The sequence below is a fragment of the Coturnix japonica genome, chromosome 5 (assembly GCF_001577835.2).
Source record: "Coturnix japonica isolate 7356 chromosome 5, Coturnix japonica 2.1, whole genome shotgun sequence".
NCBI lineage: Eukaryota > Metazoa > Chordata > Aves > Galliformes > Phasianidae > Coturnix > Coturnix japonica.
Window position 1 is genome coordinate 735555 of NC_029520.1, and position 24589 is coordinate 760143.

The 24589-nt window shown below is 44.9% G+C and overlaps 1 protein-coding gene across 4 annotated transcripts in view; it reads right to left on the minus strand.

The window, feature by feature from the left end:
* Positions 1-1247: 1247 nt before the first annotated feature.
* The window catches only part of PLCB2 (phospholipase C beta 2), a 34954-nt gene continuing 11612 nt past the window's right edge, over positions 1248-24589 (minus strand). For 3 of the 4 annotated variants that reach the window (XM_032444858.1, XM_032444859.1, XM_015863277.1), the window contains 29 exons: positions 22724-22864; positions 22453-22532; positions 21833-21886; positions 20845-20920; positions 20188-20288; positions 19659-19825; positions 19304-19450; positions 18897-19054; positions 17513-17595; positions 17182-17266; positions 16038-16209; positions 15386-15483; positions 14702-14798; positions 14539-14623; positions 13998-14122; positions 12831-12985; positions 12237-12401; positions 11030-11129; positions 10671-10775; positions 10097-10185; positions 9607-9703; positions 8684-8737; positions 7475-7685; positions 7110-7278; positions 6688-6764; positions 5567-5662; positions 4504-4561; positions 4047-4133; positions 1248-3453 (listed from right to left, as the gene is read on the minus strand). In XM_032444858.1, coding sequence (XP_032300749.1) covers positions 3181-3453; positions 4047-4133; positions 4504-4561; positions 5567-5662; positions 6688-6764; positions 7110-7278; positions 7475-7685; positions 8684-8737; positions 9607-9703; positions 10097-10185; positions 10671-10775; positions 11030-11129; positions 12237-12401; positions 12831-12985; positions 13998-14122; positions 14539-14623; positions 14702-14798; positions 15386-15483; positions 16038-16209; positions 17182-17266; positions 17513-17595; positions 18897-19054; positions 19304-19450; positions 19659-19825; positions 20188-20288; positions 20845-20920; positions 21833-21886; positions 22453-22532; positions 22724-22864 — 3405 coding nt within the window. In that variant the 3' untranslated portion in view covers positions 1248-3180. Of the gene's footprint in view, positions 3454-4046; positions 4134-4503; positions 4562-5140; positions 5663-6687; positions 6765-7109; positions 7279-7474; positions 7686-8683; positions 8738-9606; positions 9704-10096; positions 10186-10670; positions 10776-11029; positions 11130-12236; positions 12402-12830; positions 12986-13997; positions 14123-14538; positions 14624-14701; positions 14799-15385; positions 15484-16037; positions 16210-17181; positions 17267-17512; positions 17596-18896; positions 19055-19303; positions 19451-19658; positions 19826-20187; positions 20289-20844; positions 20921-21832; positions 21887-22452; positions 22533-22723; positions 22865-24589 lie in introns of those variants that run through there. The other variant, XR_004307359.1, reaches the window with a different exon arrangement.

Consider the following 24589-nt stretch of genomic DNA (forward strand, 5'->3'; position numbering starts at 1 on the left):
TTGGCCCTATTGAAACTCATGCCGTTAACCTTTTAGATTTGCACTGCAGTAATGTTCTGTAGCCAGCTTTCTCATGTGTTAATCGATACCTAAGTAAGTACGTTGCAAAATGCAGTCTTGCAGCCTACTCGGTGGGTAATTTCTGCTTTGAGATGTTGTTTCTTTTCTTCTTTTTCCCTCTGAAGATCTTTTCCTATTGGCTTCCAACAAGGTTACGTTTGTATCTCAGGGTTTGCTGTTCTTCTGTGTCATGTTTCCCCCAAATGTTGCTTTCTCTTTTCCTTTCTGCCTTTCTGTGCTGTCTCAGCCCTGGCAGTCGGTGTGCACAGGCCTTTGAAGCTGGCAGGTGGAATAGAGATGAACAATTTGCTAAATCAAAGTGGGATCCTGCGTCTGCTGTCGTCTCCCAGTTGCACTTATGTATATATAATGGTGCCTGTCCTCGTCAAACAGAGCTCTGTGCTGGAAGCTGCAGCCACTTTAGTACCTCATTCGTTTAATAACTTCCTCCAGAGGCTGTGATTTGTTTTCAATGTCCACACCCTTACAGCTTCCCAAAGAGCACCCTGGTGTTATTTCAGCCCTTGATTCCTCTAACCAAGTCACTGTCCAAAGGCTGGCAAGAGAACGATGTTCTGCTTGGAGGCGATGGCATATTTAGGAAATGAAGAAGCTGAATTTGAGACCTGTGCACACTCTATTACAGTCTGTGTGTAGGCTGGGCAACACGTGGGACTTGAACCCATATCCACTGGCCTCCATTTGGTAGATAAAGAAGGTGATCTTTTTTTTCGGTAAGAAATGCAGTGTTTTATTATCTTAGAAAATAAATAAGTCAGCAATGTACATCACACAATTCCAGTACTAAGTTAACACCACAGGGAGGTATTGGTCTCCTGTTGCATGTCAGACCAGGTTTGGAACATCTCATCTCATACCTACTTGAGCTGGTTTTTATGGCAGCACTTGACGTTGCGTTCCCCAGTGCAGTTTCGAGGTGTAACAGCTCTCATCTGACAACCACTGCATGCTGCAGGTTCAACCATGATTGAGCTCACTGCTCCAGAAAAGACAGAAACCTGAAGAACAGGTCAAGGGGTGGAGAAGACTAATAGGCGATACTTCAGTGGCAATAGACGATACTGCAGCGGCACATTGTAGGGAGGGGAGAGAAACCCTTGCTGCAGTCAGGAATGCACAGTTTAAGGGCAAAGATTTCACTAACAAGAGCAGCTTTGCAGGCTGTATTCTTGCATGTTGGCTGGGTTTAATGATACTCTACCCTCTGCAGCTCTGCGGTGGCATGGCTGCCCAAATGGGTGCATTAAAGCAAGGGGCTGGTGTTAAGGCATACAGGATTTGATGGAAGGCCAGCGTGTTTCTGTTCTGTACTGAATTATTGCTGTTATTTCTTGCTTTTTTAGGATCCATTAGCAAGCTCTGTCTTACACAGTGCTAGGAAAGGAGTTGGGCCATATGTTGCCAGTTCCTTCCTTCTGGATGAGTGAGAACTCGCTGTTCAGAGCACAAAATCATAACACAGGTGAGAGAAAGTATACATGGAGGCAGGGGGCTGTGATGTAAGTTCTGCATTCACAACATAAGGCTTTGTTGTCCTAGAAAGTGTAAAGATGGCTAAGAGGAATGTGCCCTTTTTTCTGCTGCAAGACAAAGCCAAATCATTGGGAACCTGACCCTCTGCTGGAAAGGTTTTGTATGAGTGAAAACAGACAGCAGCAGGTGCCTGCTATGGCTAAAAGAGGCTGAGAACCATTCATCTTTCAAGTTGTGCTGCTGGGCAGATTTCCTTCAGTGAGGCTGTGGAACAAGACTTATTTGTTATGTCAACAAAGGGAGAGAATTGTTATCAGTCAGAGTGGTTGTAACTCATGGAGAAATGGGAAGTGAGTGAAGCTTTGGAGAAAGGTGTGAGCACCGCACCTTCACACAGAAGTAGTGTTGTCTTACACTGCAGGTCCCAAAGAGCATGTGAATTATTTGAGGAGTTGGGCTTTCCCAGGAGCAGATTCTCCTCATCACTGTTGAACCCACTGTTCTCATTCTTTAAGAGGGATGGCAGCAGGCAAAGGAAGCTTCAGAGATCTGCTGTTCTTTCTGCTACTGAATGGATGCAATGTGTTTTCTGTGCTGAGCTTTCTGTGTGAGATACTCTTATGGGCAATATATAACTGTCTGGCTCTTCATTTGAGCAACATAATTATTTTCAAGCAGCTTAGAGATATTTGTAAAGATTTCTATACTATGTAGCTTGGAGATAGTTTAGCTTCATGGGCAAAAGTTGCAGTGATGCTCTGTACAGCATCTAATTATGGTAGTAGAGAATCTGCAAGTGTGTTTGTGATAGCAGGAACCCGTGCTAAGGCTCTTAGGCTCCTCATAGTGTACCTTATAATTGTCCAACGAGTCTGCTGAAGACTGGAAGGGTCTTAGGAGATACTGGATTCAGATCTAAGAACTTGCCTGAAGACACACCAAAGTGGTAAAGTCAAAATAGGGAGTGAGAATCAGCCCCCGGGGTGGAAAACAACTGAAAAGCCCATACTGGTTGTGCAAGGAAGTGGAATGCTAAGAAACAAAAAGATAGGAGATTTAAACTGACCTTTCCTCCTACAAACAGGGGCTGTAATAGGTAGTTACCTGTTAGCAGGTACTGTTGCCAGGTGGAAGAGCACTTTAGGGAGCAACAGTTTCTCCTGAGCCTCTGCCGTTTCCATTCACGTGCATTTCTGAGGCTTTTTTCCAGGCTGGCTCTCAGCTGGTTGGAGCATCAACAGTGGACAGTTGGAGAGTTATATTTTGTTCAGAGGGATCTACTTCTGAGATTGCTATGGTGTGAACAAGTGCATAATGGACAATGAGGGATCTTGCTCTGAAAACTGACAACTGAACCCAGGCCAAAATATGCTGTTGTCAGTGCCAACAACCAGCTTGTCTTCAGCCCCACTGATGAAACACACTATAGTGCTACGGAGAGTGAAGTGCTCGCTGTAGGTGAGCTCCTCAGACTATTTCCAATACCTAGAATAACAAAGTAGTAAAATTCCTGAAGGATTTCAGGAGTTACCCAGAATGGAAAGAAAAAGTAGTTTGTCAAGCTGGTCTTTAACTTCATTACATATGTCCATAAACATTCCGTAAGTGGAACAAAGGAAGCATTGCTCACAGAATGCTTTCCTCAATATTGATGTCTGTTTCTGCTCCTGGAGGCTCAGCTGTAGCTGCTGCCAGCCTTGACACCACTGCCCCTGGGATCTTCTCTTCCAGTTGCTTTATAGAGCCTTGTTCTTCCACGGGAATGCTCAGAACTGCTTCTTTCTGAATCACCGGCCCATCACGAAAGACTTCTTTCACATAGTTCTTCACCAACTCCTGCACTTCCACAGTCAGACTTTTCAACTTCACCTCGTATTCTGCTGCTGCCTCCTGCTGGAGCTGCAAACAGAGACCTCCAGTCAGCCTCCAGACACTGAGGATAAGCAGAATTCAGGCTCAAAACAGAATAAAAACTTGCTCTAAGAGAGACCACTGTGATGCAGTGTTAGCACTGTGCAGTTTTGGTCTCATTAAATGACATATCTCCACGCCTCAGGCAACCTTTGTCTTCCCTGCAGATAAAGGGAAGAGGAAGGATGCACTGTTGTGATTTGCACCACAATTTGGTACATGAATATGGTTTGAGAGTCTGAGGAGTTTGGGAAGGAGACTCACCTCTGCAAAAGACACAGCTCCATCCCATTTTAAACACTGGGGGCTTTGTGTGATTAAATGAAGGCTATACAGGGACTGAAGGAGTGCAGCGTCCCTGCCTCAGCTTGCTGCAGGCTCTGTAGAGCCACCTTCACAGCCATTCATTTCCTCAGCATACTGAGGAGTGGGTGGCTAAGTGTGTGTGTGTGGAGGATGAGTGCAGCAGTGATTCCAAATTCTAGTTAAAGAATACAGGAGGAAGACTGAGCCATGGTGCTGCTGTGGAACTACAGCACTGAGTAGCAGCAGTGAACCCAAAGCATTATCTCTGCCTTTACCTGGCCTTCTTTCTCTTGGATTGCTCTCAAATTCTCTGCCTGCTTCTCTTCCAGCTTCTGCTGATACCGGGCTGTCTTTTCTGTCAGCTTGAAAAAGAACAAAATAAAGAAAACCAACATCCAAATTTACATCAGTTATCATAAATGAATGTTTATAACAGCAAATAGAGGGGTATATATCACTTGTATTAGAAATTCAAAGTACTGAGGTCTGTTGGCTCTGCAACCAGCTGGGTGGACTGACTGAACTGTGTTGGAGCAGCAGGATCTTATTGAGGGTACTAACTGTCTGCAACTGCACTTTAGCTGCCTGAAGTAAGCACTCAGACCTCAATACAGCAACAGCTTAATGGGATTTAAATAGCTCAGAAAGCTCACACTCCCCCCTGGCACATCTGATGCTGTACGTGAGACACCCCCACTTTGCACAGAACAGATTGCCACAAGCAGAACTTACCAGTTTGATTGTTTGGACCACTTCCTGGATGTGAGAGCTATTAATTTCTTTCTTCAACCTGTGAAGGAAAAAGTTTATATATATATATATAAAATCCTATAATGCATCTGTTATCTTTATATAAAGCCTGTTTATGAATACTGATAAAGTTCTATATGGCAGGACAGGACAGCTGGTGGTGTGTTACACTCTTGTTGCGTCCTCTCCTCTAAGCAGACATTAAAAGGACCTTGCTGTGAGTAGGAAGCAGAAGAGGCAGTGTACCCTCTTCTATATACTTGAACATATGTAGCTTTTAGAACTGATTCATATCAAGCAGTCCTTGAGTACAAGAGCACAGCAGCAGAATTATTATTTTTGTAACAAAATGAAGGTCAAGGAAGGATGCAGCCATTACGCACCCAATCACACCCTGCTGAAACCATCATGGACAGATTCTAGTGAGGCTCGGGAAGACAGGGGGGTGAAATACTCATGAGGGCAGATGGGAAAGATTTAGAAGTGCTCCCAGACTTCAGCTGAATAGGATGGATGGAACACTGTCCCTCTGGCAAGAAGCTGAGAGGTAACAGAACCAAAGATACAGGGGCCATAGGGGAGGGTTGTCTTCAAGGTACCACTTCTCCATGGTAATTACCTTCCACTGCATCTCCATATGAGCTCCTAATCCCTGCAGATATCCCTGATGCTCTGCTCTCAGGCTATTCACAAGTGCAGTAAGTGACACGGATCTTGCTGACTGCTGCACATAAATTAAGCCTAGGGAGAAAGCTCCAGAAGCCAACGTCAGCAGAGCCTGCAGGAATGACACTATCACTGCAGTTAGGGAGCAGATGTTTGGCTTCACTTTGTACTGGAATGCACTGGAAAAAGAATGCTGTGCCTGAAGTGAAGACAGGCCAGCTTCTCTCCTCTGACCACTGGAGCTCTGCCACTGCCTCTTTGATTGCTTTCCAAAGTATCCCTGATGGTCACAGTGACTATGGAGTAGCGTTGTTCCCTGCCTGGAGCAGCACAGCTAGCATTCCAAAAAGATAAAACCCCACAACATCCACCTCAGTACCTCTCTTGAGCAGCCTTGTCACTAGTACTCCTCATCATGACTTGGATTCGGTCTAATCGTTTCGCCTCCAGCTTCTTCTTAATGTCTTTAATGTTGCTGTGAAAAGAAAAGTGTTCATCTTCCTAAGCGTCTCTTGTACCTTGGAGTTTTAGCTCTACTTTTAGACTGCATTGCTCCTTGCTCTGAGAGGCAAAGAACAGCATTTATATGCTGTATGCAAGAAGTACTCCCAAAGAATTCTTCCTCTCATAAGAAACAATAATCACTTCCCCATGGCATTCATGATGTTACATGTTTCTGTCACATCCTCCTCAATCATCTGTTCTTCAAGCTCACAGTCCTATTTATTCATTTTTTTTAACATAAATTACTATGGAGATAGATCTGGAGATGATGCTGCCATTTCTGTCTTGACCCCCACAGCCACCTTATTGCTGCTTGCTCAAGATCTCTGAATGTTTCACAGCCAGCTGTAGGTGTGACTCAACTAAATTACATTCTGTTGTTAGAAAACCATTACCTAACTGGTCAGCCTGTTTTTCTTAGTCTCGTCTGAATGTGATCAGCAGCTGAGGGAGACTGAGAATCATTCCTGATGGAGGACACTGAAAGAAGTTTCATCTGAAACTTGGCAGCTAAAGGCTAAAGAGGTAAAGAGGAACGAGCAGGGATTTTAGCTTCAGAACAGTGTGACTGCAAGAACAGATGGACATATGCCCAACTAGAAATTAGCAAATTGATTCTGTCAGTTTATTCAAGTGCTGGAGCCAAGACTGCACTTAGACTGAGCCAATCAGTCCCTGGAAGGGATTATCTGATGTACTGGCTGCAGCACATGGAGGTGACAGACAGTGACTAGCAGCCTTGCTCCCTGTATTGACTCAGTCAAGGCTACTTGCTGCTGCTCAGGCACTAACACCTGTGGTAAGTTGCTCCCAACACTGCCACTGTGTGACTATGGGACACTGCGTCACGTTGCTGTACCTCAATTTACCACCAAATAAATGTTTCTCCTCTCTGTCATTCACTCGCTGTAGGACAGTGCTCTGCAATCTAACAGGAAATGCTCCCCAAACTAAGAGCTACTTATCATTAGTCTGCTGTTCAAATGCAGGGTTTACCTTTCTGATGACTCCTTCAGTGCCTTCAGCTCAGCTGTCTGCTTCTCCCTGGCCAGCTCTGTTATCTTGGCTGTTTGCTGTTGAAGGGATGAAAGTGAGATTAAAACCAAACAGACCAAGATGAGACACAGTGCACTGTCAGTATCTAATTACCACCAGTTTTAGCTTTAGCCCTTCCTGCACTGGAGTCCCAGGGCTGGTTAATTCATGAGGATGGGCCTCGATTTTGTAGCTTCTGACAAGCAAACATCACTGTCTGCATTCTTTTCAAGTACCTTCTATGGTCCTGACAATTGCACTGAGAGCTTCTCTGCCCCGTGGCCACATTTCTGACCTCACAGTTCAGTGAGGAACTTGTTTTTCAAGCTGTCCCTGCAGGGGCTTTCACAGGCTACTTTTTGGTTGGCACATGCAGTCCTTACCTCTGTGGCATGCTGCTCTTTCCTTCTTCGAATTCCACTGTGGTATTCTTCCCCCAGGCGGATAAGCTCTATCTCCAGCCTTTCTTTCAGTTCCAAAACTCTGCTATCCATGCTTTCTGCCATTTCTACAGGTTGCACACAGGTACCGACATCACCTGTTGTCAGACTCCTGCAGAACACATACAGCAGCTGTGTTGCTTTTGGGATGCTAATACCCTGCTGACCCAACATCCACCCAACAGCCAAGTGACCCAGTGAGACGCAGAGGCCTGTACTGCATTGCTTGGCCTTGTTCATCTCAGAAATCCCTCTGCTTTGGTATATGGAAGTGCTCCACAGGCCAGAGAACCCTCTGCCATATTTACCTTTTCTTCTGGGTTTTCCTGGAGTGCGTGGATCTTTTCTTGCCTCCGGGGCAGACAGGGTCCAAAAAGAGAACAGAATATTTCTGCAGCAACTCTTCTCTCCTTTTACTTCCCTTCCGCTCCAGCTCCTTCAGCTCTTTCTCCTGCTTCTTCAACAGCTTCAGGAACAGCTTCATCTGCTGCAGCTCTGCAAGGCTGGCTGTCTGAGGCTCTGCAATACAAACAGAGGTTGCTTTCCCACCCTGCTGTGATGCCTCTTGGGGTCAGAGAGATGCCTTCATTCAATTTTCCTTCTATCTCCTCAGCATGGCATCCAGCTCAGCTCCCCACCTGCTGGCTGCCTGCCTTGGGGACAGCGAGAACAATTGCCTTCTGGCATTTTGCCCTTGGGGAACATGATGGGGTAACATACCCTTATGTCTTTCTTTGCCTCCTCTTCCATAGTCCTAAGCAGCCCAAGCACTAAGCTAGCTGGCAGCTCTAATTATGAGGGAAAAGCTTTGTTATTTCATTACTATTTTTATTTTCTTTTGGAGGGGGATGAGGGGGGAGGCAAAGTCAGGTGACAATGACAAGAGCTGTCAGCTCTTCCAGTTCTAACAGTTGGCTTCACTTGTAAGGAATGAGTGAAAGGTCTCCCTAGGTCAGTGAAGACACTGAGAAGGAGGATGGCTGTGAACTGCTGGAGAACTTGTTATCTGGCAGCACCAAGTCTACTGACTGGCTTCAGATGTGGTTATCTAGCAAAAAAGCCACAGGGAGTTACCTTCACAGGGGAAGTCACTTTTACTTTTGGCTTCAAATGTGTAAAAACTTAGCTGAGCTTTGAGGGTGTGTCTACAAATGGGGGTCAAGCTCTTACTAAAGGCTCCTAGTGAGGACACTCAAGTGTGCAGCTCAACTGCAAGTCTCTTGGTCAGTAAGTCTGGTCTTTCAAATCAGAGCCCACTGAGCTCCATATTATGTGATACCTCTTGCCAGAGGGAATATTTACTGTGTATGTTTAGGAGTAACTTGAAAAAAAACCAACCAAACAAAACTTGCTGCACACAGCAATTATTTGGCACCATGGCCTGAGGGCAACAACTTTACTCTTGGGTAGGTTCCTCTTTAATTTGCAAACAGGTTTCAGCACCATTCCAGACAGAAGTTGGGCAGTGAAGGACCTGACAACACCTCAGCTCTCACAAACAGCACAAAGGGAATTACCTGCAAGCTGTGTCACTTCCTTCATGTTTCCATCCTTGACAAGAGCTGCTGCTCCTAAAATGACAGAAGAGGTTGCTGTCAATGTTCCACCTTGGAACTTTGGGATGAAAATGGGCAGAGGAGAGATCATCAATGCCAGAAATTAGAACAGAATGAGTAAATCTTAAGTGCACGGTGGGAGATGTGCTTTTACCTAACCTGAATGATTATCAATCACTTTGGATTAAGTGCAGGTTCAAGAAATGCTCCTTCTGGCACTGTCACAGACATCTGTTACATTTGTTGGTTATCTTGTTTTGCAAGGTCAAGAAGGTGCCCATATGAGAGGAACAAGCAATGTTATGTGATCTTTCTCTGTTACATCTTAATTGAACAGAGTAATAAATGCTTTCTTCAGGAGTAATAAATGCAACAGACTTTGCCTCCTGTTCAAGGAAATCCATTAACTTTTTTTCAACTCTTATAAATAAGTCTAGTGCTCACATCTGAGCTGGTGAATAAAACTACCAGCCTCTACAGCTCCCAACATTACACAGAAGTTCTGTGTAAGCACAGTTTCACAAGGCACTGAGTTTTCAGGGAGAACACTTAGAATGTCAGAAGGAACAGTGAGCTACAAGAGATCCTTCAACAACAAAGAGCTGAAGGGCAGAGAGGTGTTAAGGGTTAGGACCAAACCAGATAATACATTTCCATTGCAGAGTAAAAGCAGTGTATGTGTCACATCCATTCCAACCACAATACCCAAAGCACACACACAATTTTTGCTATTAATGACAAGCACCAGAATGTAAGTTGCTGAACTGGTTCAAGAAGTTCTGATCCTGTTACCAAGGATCTTCATCTTCCAGCACTATCTTTTTCCAGCCATGTGAGTGCCTGGCTTTCCCCTCTGTAAGTTCATCCCATGGCTCTGGCTTTACCTGCAGGCCCATTGGCAAAAGGGGTGCTGAATTTCCTGGCAGACTCAGGTATCCCATTATTTTCAGGGAATGAGAAGTTCCTCTGCATGTCAGGCCTCTACAACAAAGATCAGAGGTAAATCTAAGTATAGCAAATGGAACTGGAGACTGACATTAGGAAATAAAAGTTGCAGCAAAGACACACAGAGAGCTCTCATGTGCTTTCTCCATTGTTGATCTCTTAGGAAATCTGCCTGTATGCCACAAAGTTTCCTCCTTTGTTGGCAATGGTGTTAACTACTCATAGCTAAGAGAAGCTGCTATTAGTCTCTGACACTTTCCACTTCTATACCCAAGGCAGTCCTCTGCCTGCCTAGATGTAACACATAGGCTTGTTGTGGACAGCCTTGCTCCAGGACAGTGGGCAGCCCCTTGACAGTCTCCCCTGATATTTCAGATCAATTCCATGCAGCACATCTTAAAGACAATGGCAGAACTTGGGAAAACTTACCTCCACCTCCGAGCCATCTTTTAGACTAACTGATCGCTTTTCTTGCAGACTGAAGAACTTAATTGGGTTGGAGAGAGCAATAGTCAGATCTAGAAACAAAAAGGAAATGTTGCTTGAATTACCAAATAACACTGAGCACCTTCTGGTTTCCTTTCTAGCAAAAGGCAAAAAGTTGTGGAGAAGACAGACCAGGCTACGACTGTCAGCTTGCACAACGCCTGCTCCAACCCTCATCCAATGCTGCGTTAACCCATTTTTTTTTTTCTATTAAGAATCTGTGTTAAAACCATCAGTTTCCCAGCATTTCTCTCCATGAACAAGGTTCATTTCTATGGATACAGAGAAAGAGAGTATGGTCAAAACCATACTATTGACAAGAAGTCCTGTGGCAGTTGCCATGACATCCTACTTGGCTTTGTTCATGACTGTTAAAAAGTTTTGCTGTTAATATCTCCAGAGGGGTGTTTTCCCCATTTCTCTCTGTTTGGCCATTCCCTATTTAAAGGAAGAGGACAGAAAATGCTTCTAGACTGAAGCTTGGACAAAACCTCAGGCACATTCTGAAGCATCCTACCTGCCCAAGCATCAGGGACGTAATCCTTTACTTCCAGGTACACAAATAGAGAGGGCATGGTGAGTGGCATGTTACTTTCACTGCGGAGACAAACGTGGTGATAGCCTGAAAGCAGAAAGCAGAAGAGATGAGTTGACACAATCTCCTCCCTTCTCGTCTATGTGCCCCAACAGTAAAATGAAGCAGGAGGGCATGGTGAATATGTACAGTGCTAAACCAAGGAAATAATCAGATGAAACTGAAGGCTCCACTGCCTACAGGTGATATTCCACACAACAGGTGTAGAAGGAAAACATGCAGATGTTCAGATGGATATACCTCAAGATTACCAAAGAGGAAGGGATTGCCTCAAAACCTACCTGAGTGTACTGCAATAATGGGAATGATACGATGACCAATGAACTTTCCTCCTTCCTCAAAGGCCACGATTTTGAGTGATGCCAGCTCAGGCATCATGATCTAGAGAAAAACACAACAAAACATCACACAGTGTGAGACACCTTCACTCTGTTCCTTAACAGCATATTGGCTTCACTGAGCACAACTTCACTCCTTCCAACAAGACAGTGCAATCTCATAGAATCATAGAATTGTTTGAGTTGGAAGGGACCTTTGAACATCATCCAGTCCAAATCTCCTGCAATGGACAGGGATATCTCTCCAGAGAAGCCATCTCCTGTTTCCAAACGCTGTAAATTAAAGCTGCAGTTTGTCATGAGCACAAGTGAAGTTACAAAAACTCCACCAAACACAGGCTTCTCAGAGGAGAAACTGCAAGGGATTGCAGGAGGGCAGGCTACCTAAAGAATAAGCTGTGCAATAAACCCTCCAAACCAGCACTCCCACAAAGCAATTCACAGAATGAGGAAACGCATTTGGAAAGATAATTTACCAAGCATGGTAACTTTGCCATAAGGGCTGTTTCATCATCCTCTCTCATTTTTTTTTTCTGCCATAAAATTAACTAAAAATCAGTCTGTCAAAACTGTAGCCTGAAAAGCATTTTCTGAAATGAGGATAATATTTATCTACCGCATCCCAAGTAGGCTGAAAATATCTGCTATCTCACAGTGTGTTGGCAGAGCTGAATTTGTAATGCACCTTTCTTCTAACTGCAGAAAAGCCAGACCTTAATATCGCCTTTGCTTAACCCCCCCATAGCTGGATTAGTGAGCACTGAATTCTGGCAGACAAACAGGACAGCCTTCTGTTATCAGGCACAGATGAAAACCTCCTGCTGGTCCCATTACTTGCCCATCACGCCTGCTCCCCATTGACAGTTTAACCACAGTTTCCTTCTGCTTCCTTATGCTTGAAGTCTTCAAATTTAATCAGTGAATTCATTCTGAAGTGCACCACCAAGGGGAGGTTGAACCTGTTATTTCCATCAATGTTCCCAGCCGCTCCATATCTGTACAAAGGAACCTTCATGGAGAGCTGTTTTGTAGATTGTTTGGATATTATCTCAGGGTGCAACGCTCTTGGTCTGTTTAAAGCCACAATTGAGCTCTCCAGAAGGGAGTCCCTCCTGGTGTCACTCCGAATCCTTACAGAAGTGCTCCTTACCTTTTCAAAAACAAAAGGTTCTTCTTTCCAAACAGGGTTTATGGAGTTGGCAGTGGAGGTCACTTTGGTTCTGTATTTGCGCTTCGTGTCCCTTGGCAGCCCAAACAGCTCCACTTCCACATACGTCTTCACACTGCGGTCTGAGAGGAATTGACCAGAAAGTATCTGTGAGCAAACAGAAATGTTCATTAGCTGAAAAGAATAAAACAAAAGAACCCACCCACACCTTAAGTTCCTCTCCAGCTCCAAATCACCTTTTCTGCTGCACCTTCCAATCCACAATAGGCTTTTCTTTTACCTTTCCTTCACCCCTGTTTCTTGCACCAACACTTCCTCCACCTTCCTCCCTCCCCAACATCACAGCCTTGGCATCCTTCTGCTTGGCAGATGCTAATTTTCCATTCTCATGTGATTATGATTAATTTGAAACAGCAAAAAGGTGGGGAGTTGCCACGGAAACGCATTTCTCTCACAGGATTCCCTGGGTTCATTTGCCACTAAGAACCCCACTGGGTAATAAATAGAGGGGTCATACACACTGGTTATATAGCAAATGGCTGTCAGAGGAGGAAGAGCTCCAAGGGCTGTACTTGCCGTGACAGTCAGGGTGCTTGCCACCACCACATCAATGCGCTCCACTGAGAAAGGGTCAAACTGCTTGTCTGGACGCCGCATGAATTCGTGCTTGAGCAGGTAGCCACACTGGCCATTGAACTCAAACAGAGCCATGTTCTGCTGCATGGGGACATCTGAGATACAAAGAGAGGAAAGAAATGAGCAAAACTGCTGTGAGATCTAATCAGGTGGCTCTCAGTGAGCTGAGAGGTGCTGTACTTTTGCAGCCCACGCTAACCAAAGACTCACAAAGCCCTTTCAAAAACTAATTAAGTCTCTCAGCACCCTACAGAGAAAAATATTACAGCAGCTATTATGAGAAAGGTAAAGTGGTTTGCTTATGATTGCACCATAAATCATGGGTAGAACTAAATTAAATACTCTAAGAAGTACCCGCTGTTGTGGGTGTGAGGCAAATCATTGCCTGAACCTCTCCACTTCTTTCTTCTGTCATTCTGGGGCTCCCTTCAGTCCATCCTCTCCTCTGCCACCTCTTGTCTTACTAACAGTGGCTTATGGTTTTGGCACCTGTCTTTGGTATGATATCCTCTTCATAACCAATCTCTCACTCTCTCTTTTATTTTATTTCCCTGCTATTGATCCTGTAAGCCAGTCTACTCCATTCTCCATACATGAGACAGAGGAAACAGTAAAGAACAGTGTTATCTGAAGGTTTTTCTTTGCCTCCCCTTACGCTGGCTGTACAGCAAGAAATGGCTTTTCTTCCCTGCTCAGGTCAGTGTACTGGAAATAATAGCACAGACAGAACAGCCCTGTGGCCAGATGGAGCTATGCCTGCTGCCTTGTAGGAAAAGGGAATGCAGGAGCTCCTGGTGCCTTCATTCAAGTTATTTACTCTGACATCATGTTACAAACTAGGCAGACATGGTACCCAGATATTGGACAGCAAGCCTGTGCACACGTATAAGCATAAACATGTAGGACAGGCATTGCAGGCTCTGCATGCCTGGACTGTGCTGGACCCAGAAAGGTGCTGTTGGTCTGTGAGAGACTCAGAGAAGAGCAACACTCTGGGAACAAGGAGTGCAGAACAGGAGTGGTAGAAAACAGCAGGGAAGAAAGAGATAATGAACATGAGCACATTGCCTCACCCACTGAGAAGCTGGAAGACAACATGACACTCACCCATGGTCTGGAAGTTCAGTGCCACCATCTGACAGCCAACGTTCCAGAACATCTGGGGCATGTAATTGGAGGAGTCCATCCGGGTGCCTTTGGGGTAAATCCGGCTCATCTGGCGCTTGTTGTATCTACAATTGCTCTATTGGAACCCAAACTGGAGCACTCCTTGTGCACCCTGGCACTAGCTCATGAATTCAGATTTAAGAGTCATTTAAGCTCTCCTATGAAAACTCAGAGCCTTCTGAAGAAGAAGAAAGAGAAGCTGGGGCAACAACACTCCTTTCCTACATCTCTTCCTGTTTAAGAGTAAACATCTAACAGCTTTGCCTTTTGTTAATGCAGAATGCCTGCTGTCAAGAATCAATGTGAGCAGCCCAAGCCACCCTTGTGGCTTGTGCATCACCAGCACCTGCACACTTTACACCTGTGATGAAGAGTTTACCATATCCTGAACCCAGAATTCAGTTGACTGCACCTTAGCCTTAACCCAGCTCTCACACTTCATACAACCAACTGCAGGGGGCAAACGTTGCCAAAAGGATACTCTACAAACTGCACAGGGAACTTGGTCAGCAGATCGTAAGCCTTCAGTTCAGTGAAGGAAGAGATGACGTAACTCCGGTTCTTCTCTAGAAAGAGAAGACAAGAAAGTGTTTAGAAGAAAGGTGCACCCAGTCCTCATTGCGTGTGATGAGAGACTGACTTACGGGCAGAGACTTCAAAGGAGTCAAATTTGATGGGCTGTATGTAATTAACAAGGCTGGACATTTCCTCATACGCCGTCACTTCCAAACCAGCAGTGCCCTGAGCAGGAAAAGAAATGCAACAAAATACAAAAGAAGAAAAATGAAGAGACCTTTTCCAGAGATGAAATAAAACACATCTGGACAGTTCATAAGAAGTTCAGGACCTCTGTAACCTGTCAAAGTCTGTCAAAACCTTTGGGACAAACCAGGAAGATAAACTGTTTGCCCTCTTCTCTGAGTAACACTAGGGAAAGGGAAATGGGAAATGGATCTTTTCCATTCAAGGCAATGCTGATCTGCTTCTTCCCCTTTAGAAGCAGCACTTCACGTTTCTATAACTTTTATCAGGCTAAGCCTTTCCAAACACCCTGAGGGCAGAGAGTTACCTCCAAATCAAGCAGAATATCTAAGTCAGGTTCAGAAATAATACCTCTTCTCTATGGCCTCTATATTTGTCACAACTTTTGCAGGGGGGTTGCATGAAGGAAGGGAAGGAAGCAAAGCTGTCATAGCATGGTTTGCTCCCCTTTGCATTTTGATATTAGTTAATCTCCATTCAGAATAGTGAGTCTCCAGAGAAAATTGGAGGCCAGGGGGAAAAAAAACAACAAACCAGAAAAGGAACAGAGACCATAATAACAGTACCTCATCTGACTGCATCTTCTTTATTTCCTCTTCATCCAGGTTTCCAAGCTGATCATCCTCTTCCTCTGGTTCCTCTTCAGCCACATCACCTGCCCAGACTAAGCATAGAGCCCACATCAGTAGTGCTTAGTAGAACGTGAAGACAAGATTCCATGACTGCTCTGACTGCAAACAGTGAAGAGCTCTGAGGGTCCTGAGGGAAGTGGCAGATGAAGTTACTAAGCCATTGTATTTGAGAAGTTGTGGCAGTCTGATGAAGTTCCCACTGACTGGAAAAGGGGAAACATAACCTCAACTTTTACAAAGGAACAAAAAGGAAGACCTGGGGAACTATAGGCCAGTCAGTCTCACCTCTGTGCTCAGCCAGGTCATGGAGCAGATCCTCCTGGAAACTATGCTAAACCACATGGAAAATAGAGAGGTGACTGGTGACAGCCAATATGACTTTACTATTAAGTATTTAGTTGGAACAGTGTCTGAAAATATTCCGAAGATTTAGTTTATCTTCTAAGCTTATGCTTCTCCTTGAGATGCCTGAATTGATGACTGGTATCGCCTTGCCTAGAGCTACTATCAGGCAATTTGGAAAGTCCCTAGCAGGTCAGACTTGCTCATCTAGCTACACTGGTCCCATTTTCCCCCTTTGACATACCAGTATCTTCAGCATCCATAAAAGCTGGCTGCTCCATGATTTCTGTTTCCACATTCTTCCCCTTCTTCATAGAATTCTGCCTCTTCTCAGATACAGACTGTTTCTTTTTGTTCTTAATTAAGATTTTCCCTAAGAGATCCTTAGGACTTGGCAGAGGAACTCCTGGCTTCAGCTGCAAAAGAGAAACTTCAAAATGAACTTTCTTTGCAAAGATACAACTTAGACACTCAGCCATCCTGCCCCTCCTGTGGTCACTTACTGGTGCATGGAAACACCTCTCACCCACTGTACATTTTAATTTCTCCACCTACAGGCACGTCCCACTATATCTAGGCTGATTTTTTCCTAAGTCTTCACCTTCCTAAATTAAAAAATCTCAAAGGCAGTGGCTTTGTGTGTCACATGAGGATGTGTGACTCAGATTGCTTCCGGACCTACACTCCCCATACAGATAGCAACAGATCTATTAGTAATTCAGAATCATAGAATGGCCTGAATCGAAAAGAACCACAATGATCATCCAGTTCCAACCCCCTGCTATGTGCAGGGTCACCAACCACAAGACCAGGCTGCCCAGTCCCACATCCATCCTGCTGTTTCTCCCCATTGCCTGGGCAAAGACATGGGACTGGACAGTGGGTAATCATCAGTGTGATCCCTGTTTGTTTTCAGCTCTTTTTATCTCAGTGTGATGCATGTCACTGGCCTGCCCATCTATGCCCCCAAGGGGTTATTTCCAGGCTGGAAACAGGAATTTAGAAACAATGGTTGGAAGAGCCTGAAATGCTACTATGCCCTCACTCTTGGTTCTTTCCAAAGCAAGTGCAGACACCCTTGAAAATACACTGATTCATCTTGGTGCAATGGGAACAGCCTGGTCACTTACAGCTCAGTTTCCAAAGTCACTGAAGGGATGGAGCATTAGGAGCAGGGTCAGACAAGTTCTCAGGAAAAACCCTGTGACTGAGAAGTCTTTCCTCCACTTGTCAGGTTACTCACCCCAATGTACTGAGCTCATTTATCCTTTTTCATCACTGTCCTTATATCCCCTGTGGCATCTCCTGGCATCAGGAGCCACTTTTTTCTTCAGAAAGACCTCTCCCCTAACCAGGTTCTTCAGCCTCCTTCCCCAGCTCCCACTTACTGGGTATTTCTCCAGAGGCTCTGTCAGCAGCATATCTCCAAATATGGTTCGGCAGTACTCAGCCATCTTTGCCTGCTGCTTAGGCCTAATAAACAAAGAGATAAAGCTGGAGTGAGCAGAAAAACAGATGCCCAAATCCAGAGTTTAGCATGAGCAACTATCTTGAGATCCATAAATCCTCACCCACTTAGAATTGCCACAGAAATCCCTAACAGTGTTTCATGTCAACACAGGCACTCATTTCAAACCAAGCAGCCCTGGTCTGTTCTGCTCTGGACAACAGAGAATACAATCTTCCCACGTTGTGTCACCACAATCACCAGATACTCACGAGTCCACGTGGTTCTCAAACGAGAGGATGACAGGGTAAAGAGATGTTTTGAAAGCACTTTCTGCAATGGCCTCAATGGCGTCCTGAGGGAGAGCACATCACAGAGACCAGCACTCATTAGTAACAGATCTGATCTCCCCACAAAACTGATCCCTCCCCATGTTTCGAATCTCTACAGTGATCAGTCAGGGGCTTCTCCAGTAAGAAAGTTTACACCAGCCTCTGAAGCTGCCCAATTCTCTGTCATTTCACCTGCTCACAACATGCTTCAAATACAGCAGCAGAGAAATCTGGAATGTTCACTCACCAGCAGCGCTGACATTTCCAATGCAAATACCATGGAAACATACTCAGTATTAATAACATTGAGGAAAAAAAAAATAAAAAAAAATCATATTATCTCCAAATCCCTGTTAAGCTCCACAAACTTTCCACTATTTTCTTCCCATTGCTGCTTAATGACATGGTAAAGAAGCATCACTTGCTCCTTTGCAATTACCTTCCAGCCCTGATTCTAGTTGTGTTTGTGTATTAACTTTACACGTGGGCTCCAGATTAAATGGTGAGACCAGGTCTAGCACCAGAACCTCAGTGTGGTGGTCCCACATTGGGTAAGAAATATTTTAGTACTTGAGAAGCATTGGAACTGGGGAAAGATACGGAATATGAATAAAGAGCTTTAAAATGAAGAAGTGCCCTCCTGTTGGCAACCGCTGTGTACATGAGGGCAGAAAAATAAGCGTGGTGCATTGATTTTTAACCTGCAAGCTGTCTGTAACTTCTGTGGATGAATGCCATGCATTTGCAAGGCTTTGAACTGTGCTTCAGAAGCCTGGGAGCTGAGCCCTCAGGGAAGCTGTCTGCTCAGTGTGCTAGAGGGCAGTTGCTCCACCAGATAGATATGTAATTAAGTAATTAAAATATGTTCCTCCAAAGCACCACCAGCTGAGGTTGTAAAGCACACTTTAACTCACTTTAAATGTTTGTTTTCTACAAGCCACCTCGATTGTTTGTCTGTCTGGCATCCAGCTGTAAAACTCTCATGCAATTTTCTGTCCATATATCCATCGTGCTACACAACTCTGCATACAGGCACACCAGCTCAATTGTCCCTCCATCACTTCTAATCGACTACCTGCATTCCCATCAATCATTCATCCTCATCTACCTTTCGTGGTCCTCCAGGTCCAATGATGCACACAAAATCCAACCTCTTGCACATATGCTCATCTTTCATTCTATCTACACATTCATTCCCTTGTGACCTTGCCATGAATCTTTCTCTTTCAAAACATCTTTGCCAATATGTTTGACTGTCAGTCAACTTGAATGGATATCAGTCTAAATCCAAGCAAGGGCAAGTGTGTGGAGAAGATTCCTGTACCTTGAAGAGGATTTCAGTTGTCATGGTGAACCCGTGAGTGATGATGGGCTCCTCGTCTGGGGGACGGCCCTTCCAGCAATCCAGCTCCACACAGCGACACCCAGCCAGCAGCGTCTGACGGTACATTTCAGGAGATGAGACACCAGAAAACTGGCCAGCTGGAGGAGAACACAAGGAGGGAGGTTCAGCTTTAGCCATTCACGTGGGGCACCAGCAAAAACATCTGCTGTCTTTGAGCAGAATGAAAATATGTTGGATGTTATTGAAAAAAACAAGTTCTGGAAAGAAGTGGTGAGGTCAGCCCACCAAACTAAAGGGGAGATGCATCTGCCTGATTGTCAGGATCATTCACCCATCCCTTGTGGTGGTAGGTGCCGGAGATCAGGCAGTTCTGTACATGCTCATACCTGTTAAATAAGTGTTGTGGGATGAATTGATGAAGTAGTGTGAGAGTGGCTGTGTCATGTCCTGATACAGCATCAATTTGTCCAGTGCTATCACGTTGTTCTCAGGGCCGCAGAGAAACCAGACCATTCCCTCTGGAGACAACTGCCCTACATGGAAAAGAAAGCTTTAATGGTGCTGAAACACAAGGGTTCTGGCACCTCCTACCCAGTAAGGCATAGATTTGTGATAATCAGGCTGGTTGCTCCCCTGGAAAAGCCAGGGTACCAGAAGGTATGAGATGCTCTGCTATTTTCGGGCTACCTTCATAGTGGGATGTGAAGGAAGAACCAGTCCTATGGGCTGAGTGAGACTCACCTCTCTGGATGTTAATGACGCTGGGCTCATATTTCTCTATCAGGCTCTGCACCTGCTCAGGTTTTGCTGGTGGGAAAAGGATGTCGTTGAGGCGAGAGTCTCGCTGCTTCTTGTTGATAAACTTTGCCAAGTGTTCTTTGGTCATGTAGGGCTTTGCTTTGAAATGGCTAAGGGGAAAGAATTACATAAAAACACATGTGCCAGAAAACTTCATAATGGAGGCACTGGTCCTTCCTCGGGTTAACAGTAAGTGCACAGTTCTCTGAGACCACAAAATTCTCTTTTATCTACATTTCTTCCTATAAATGATGCTTCCTACTCTGGTCTTCTTTCCTCCTCTAAAAACCTCTTCCTAACTAATGCACAGAAAACAAGTCACTGGCTAATGGGTTTTATGCTGTGCATGGTCTGGTTTGGGGCTAGCCACAAGTAGTCTCATTACCATCACCTAGATTAACCTGAAACCCTTTTTTGCCTTTCTTCTGCCATAAGAGATGAATTCCTCTTCTGTGGCTTGAAGGAAACTTACTGTGAAGTAAATATCTCATCAATCTCAGGCCGTGGACACAGATTCATGAGGAAAGTTTTATACACAGTCTCAGGGAAGTCCTCTGGGTTGATGGCATCATTCTGAGAATGAAAGAAAGACATGTCAGTATCATTAACCCACAATGATTTTCACCTGTTAACACCCAACGCCTGCAGTCCAGCACTCATTGTGACAAGGCAGATAAGCAATTGGCACACCTAGCAAGGAAAGAGGAGATGGAGTGGAGAGGCATTATAATGGCCTATTTCAGAAAGGACTGCTATTTAAACTGTCACTTAGTGGGTCCTGTTCAACGACAAAGCGCACCATGAGCAGATAGGAGCTGTTAGAAGTCTGGATGGTGCTCTGAAGGTTGGCAGAAGTGCCATCAGATCTGTTGCTTCGAAGAGTAGGGGAAATGGACAGAAGGGAACGTGCTGCTTCCTACGCCATACAGTGCAAGTCATAGAGCTGCAAGCGCTATGAACATATCTTAGAAAGGCTTGAAGTTTAGGCAAGGCAGCTAACAACAAGGATAGGATTTCAAAGCAGTTTCAAAGAATCTGGGCAGCTGATGTTTTGGAAGTCACGGGAAGCACAGTCAGGATAAGCAAAAAGATTATTCCCAAACTAGTGGCTACCTGGTAACATTCTTACCTTGCCTTTTGGAAGATGACAAGCACTTAATGCTGCTTCCACCCTCTTCCTGTCTGCAGGAAACATCTGAAAAATACTACACAGACAGGGAAACAAGAAACCATTACCACCATGTACAAGGATGCAGAAAGCCGGGTACTGGTCTGCAGGGCAGAATGCATCTGATCAAGCCTTCAGTTTAAAGCAGTCTCTTTGTAGTATTATGGATTATTAACAATAACTGAATTCTCCCTAGATTCAGAACATCCCAATCAGCAACAATGATGTATCACTTGTGGATAAAGTCAGATGTCAGGTCTATTACACTCCTGGAATAACAGGTGCTCACAGTCAAGAAGGGGAACAAAAAGTGCCAAATAATGTTGACAGATGGAAAAGTGCTCAACTGGAGCTCTAGCTGACATATGCAAACATTGCACGCTGCTCCCAAGCAGCCCTTTGCAAGGCAAAAATCGCAGCATCCTTGTTATACTTCAAAAGGGATTTTAATGTCCAAAGTGAAAGTCAAGTAAACATGGAACTTAAAAATAAAGCCTGACATGGAGGCTCAGAAAGCTTCACATGCAGCTGCACTCAGAGATGCTGAATATTTTTTATAAGTCTGGCTCTTAATCTGGACAATTTAACTGTGAAATGGTTTAGACCATATAAACCACCTTTGCTATTCTACAAGCAAGGCCAGGGCATCGAAGTGAGCTACTTACAGCCTGTATCAGACATCTCTTCTTCCTGCAGTCACAGAAAGGCTCCTTTCCAGACACAGGTTATGTTACCAGGCCCTTCAGTGGGAGGAACTTAAGTGCAGCAGGAGTCCTCTCATGACTTGAATAGTTTTTACCTCATAGGTCATGGTTTTTGGCAATGTTTTTTACCCTTAGATGCAGCAGAAGCAGGCAGCCGAAAGCACAGGGCTACCACTCTCTTACCAGCTGCTCTGCCTTTCATCTAACTGTATATACAATAAAAGACAAACAAAAGCCTTACTCACTTCCTGACAGGAATCTTTCCCTCTGCATTCAGTTGCATCTTCAGCTTCACCAGGCTGTGGAAAAAAAAGCCAAGATGAGGAAGAAAAAAGAAAACACAACTGGGAAAGGAAACTAAAAGTTAACTGAAAACCAGGGTCTTACAGGCTGTAAGCTTAACCTCAGATAGAACCTGCTCCCATCTCTTTGGAAAGAGAAACAGGCAAACTGTTCTGATATCAGAAAGATCCCTCTGAAACATATGACAGATGTGAGATGATGGTATCCTCTGTTATTAAGTCCTCCTTGACAATCTCATGCTGCCAAACCGAACAGTATCACAGAGCCAAGAAGAGGCAGTACCAAGTTGAGGTGAGCACTGAAGCTCAGAATTTCAGGTTGTCTAGTGCTATATGTGTATCTAATACCAAGGCTCAAGTGCTGCAGTGCTGGTCAGTCATCACACAGCACAGAGCCCACTGACCACCCACAGCCATGCACCTGAGGGCACCTGAGTTGGCACAGGACTTGCTTAGGAGACTGCCAAAGGACTCGGATGCTAAGAAGCCTTTTCTTTCCATTACAGACAGAAAGGGCAGCAAGCAAATGTTTCAGATAGCAACATTTATCAGAAACCACTTACATTTTCTCTAGGAAGGTGTACCGAGAAGCGTTGTATGTGAGGGGATTCTGAACAATGGCCATAATATCCTCAGCCCAGCTCTGGAGAAAAAACAGACACACACATAAGGGTGGAGGCAGCTGATGGAACAGCACAAGTACACTGCATGGACAGGGCACCAGCCTGGGTTGATACTGCTGAGCTACAAACCCAACAACTCCTTTTCTGCTCCCTCTGGAATGTGCCAACTCTTTGTCCTTCATAGTGCTTCTCTGCCCTCAGGCCCACATACCTTGCCAACATTCTCCTTGTAGGACACAAAGTTATGGAAAGTGAGGTCCACCATGTCAGGGCCAGATACAATCGTCAGAGTTTTCAGCAGAAAGGTGCTGTGAGGGTAATCCAAGTTAAAAACCTCACGGAGCTTCTGGCACTGCAACACAAACAGAACAAATGGGGTGAAAAGGAGAGTGAGGCAAACTGCACCAGAAAAAAGAATAAATGGCATGTGAAATTTCAGCCTCAACTTGCAGGCAGGCAAACAGAAGAGTATCTGACCTCCACTTGGCATGGGTGTGTAACCAAGTTAGCACAGACATCCATTTGTGGAAACATGCTATAGATTTTCAATTGGTGTGACACTTGTTGCCCCACCACAAGCAATGTGTTGTCTGGGGTCCCAGAAGGCCAAATAGATTTAAGCCTTGTTGCTGGGGACAGAAGTTCGCTCTCAGTCTCCAAGTGACATTTTCTTCCTGTTGTCAGTTGCTAAATTTGTTGTCTTTCTTTTCCATAGCAATCACAATGTCCCAAGCGATGGCTCACCAGAGATTTGATAAGCAAAAAGCTCATCCGATTAGTCATACTGGGGTTTCATCACCATACGAAAGTATTTATAGGATCCCTTTAACTTATTTAGCACTTTATGCATTCCTATCCTACATAAGGCATAACTGAGCCAAGGTATCCTGGAGTTACACCAATGGTGCTATTTATAACAGAAGGATAACATTCCCATGTCCTACCACAATGCGCAGCAATTCATGACATGAAACTTAGGATCCATCAAAGCAAACTGGCAGAGCATTGCTCCTTCAGAAACTAAGGGCAAAATTAATCACCAGCAATTGCTAGCAGGGCAGGGCAGGCTCAGAAATGTACCTGGAGCTGTAAGCTGAATGTTAGACATACGGCTGAGTTACTCCATTTCAACAGATTAAAGCATCAGTAATATCCTAGCACGTTACAGATACCACACTGACCTCAGTGAGAGAATTTTACGTTAAATGAATCATAGAATCACAAGGTTGGAAGGGACCTACAAGATCATCTAGTCCAACCATCCTCCCTTTACCATAACTACAGCAAACCACTAACCCATATCTCCTAGCTCCCTATCCTGACTCCTCTTAAACACTGCCAGGGATGGCGACTCCACCACCTCCCTGGGCAGCCATTCCAGTGCCTGAGAGACAAAGTTCCTTCTTATGTCCAATCTAAACCTCATCTGATACAACTTGTGGCCATTTCCTCGGGTCCTGTTTCCTGCCTGGTTGACTTCATGTGCTTGCTATAAATGCAGAGCACTCACTAAGTCAGCCCTGCAGCTCAGCTGCAATTCTCCTTTGCAGAAGCCAACAGCACCCACATATCCTACCAGACTCAGAGAATCAGACCCGAGCTGGGAGGGACCCATAAGGATAAACGAGTCCAACTTGATGGAACTACAAGTGGCAGTGTTAGATTTTAGTTTCATATTGAACTTCATCTTGCAAACCCAGGGGCATTTGTTCAGCTTCCTTACCTCTGGTGTTGTAAATTCGATGAAGCTAAGACAATAGAGAACTTGTGGTTTGAGCTAAGCTCATTTCCTGTATTTGTTACAAGGCGGCTCCTCCCGCCCCTTCCTCCTCTGCAATCTGGTGTCACTTGGCTCCCCAGCTTCTGCTCAGGATGTGTCCCCAGCTGGTTCTGAGCTTCCACCTGTGCTCTGCAGACAAAGCTGGGCACACACAGCCCTTAGAATGGCTCAACCACCACCTCAGAACAAGAACTGGACATCCTTAGCCTGTACAGCTATCCAAATGGGATGCACATTGTCAGCATAGCTTAGGACCCCCCCAACACCTCTGTTAGCTAACTACAGCAGGGAGGAGCA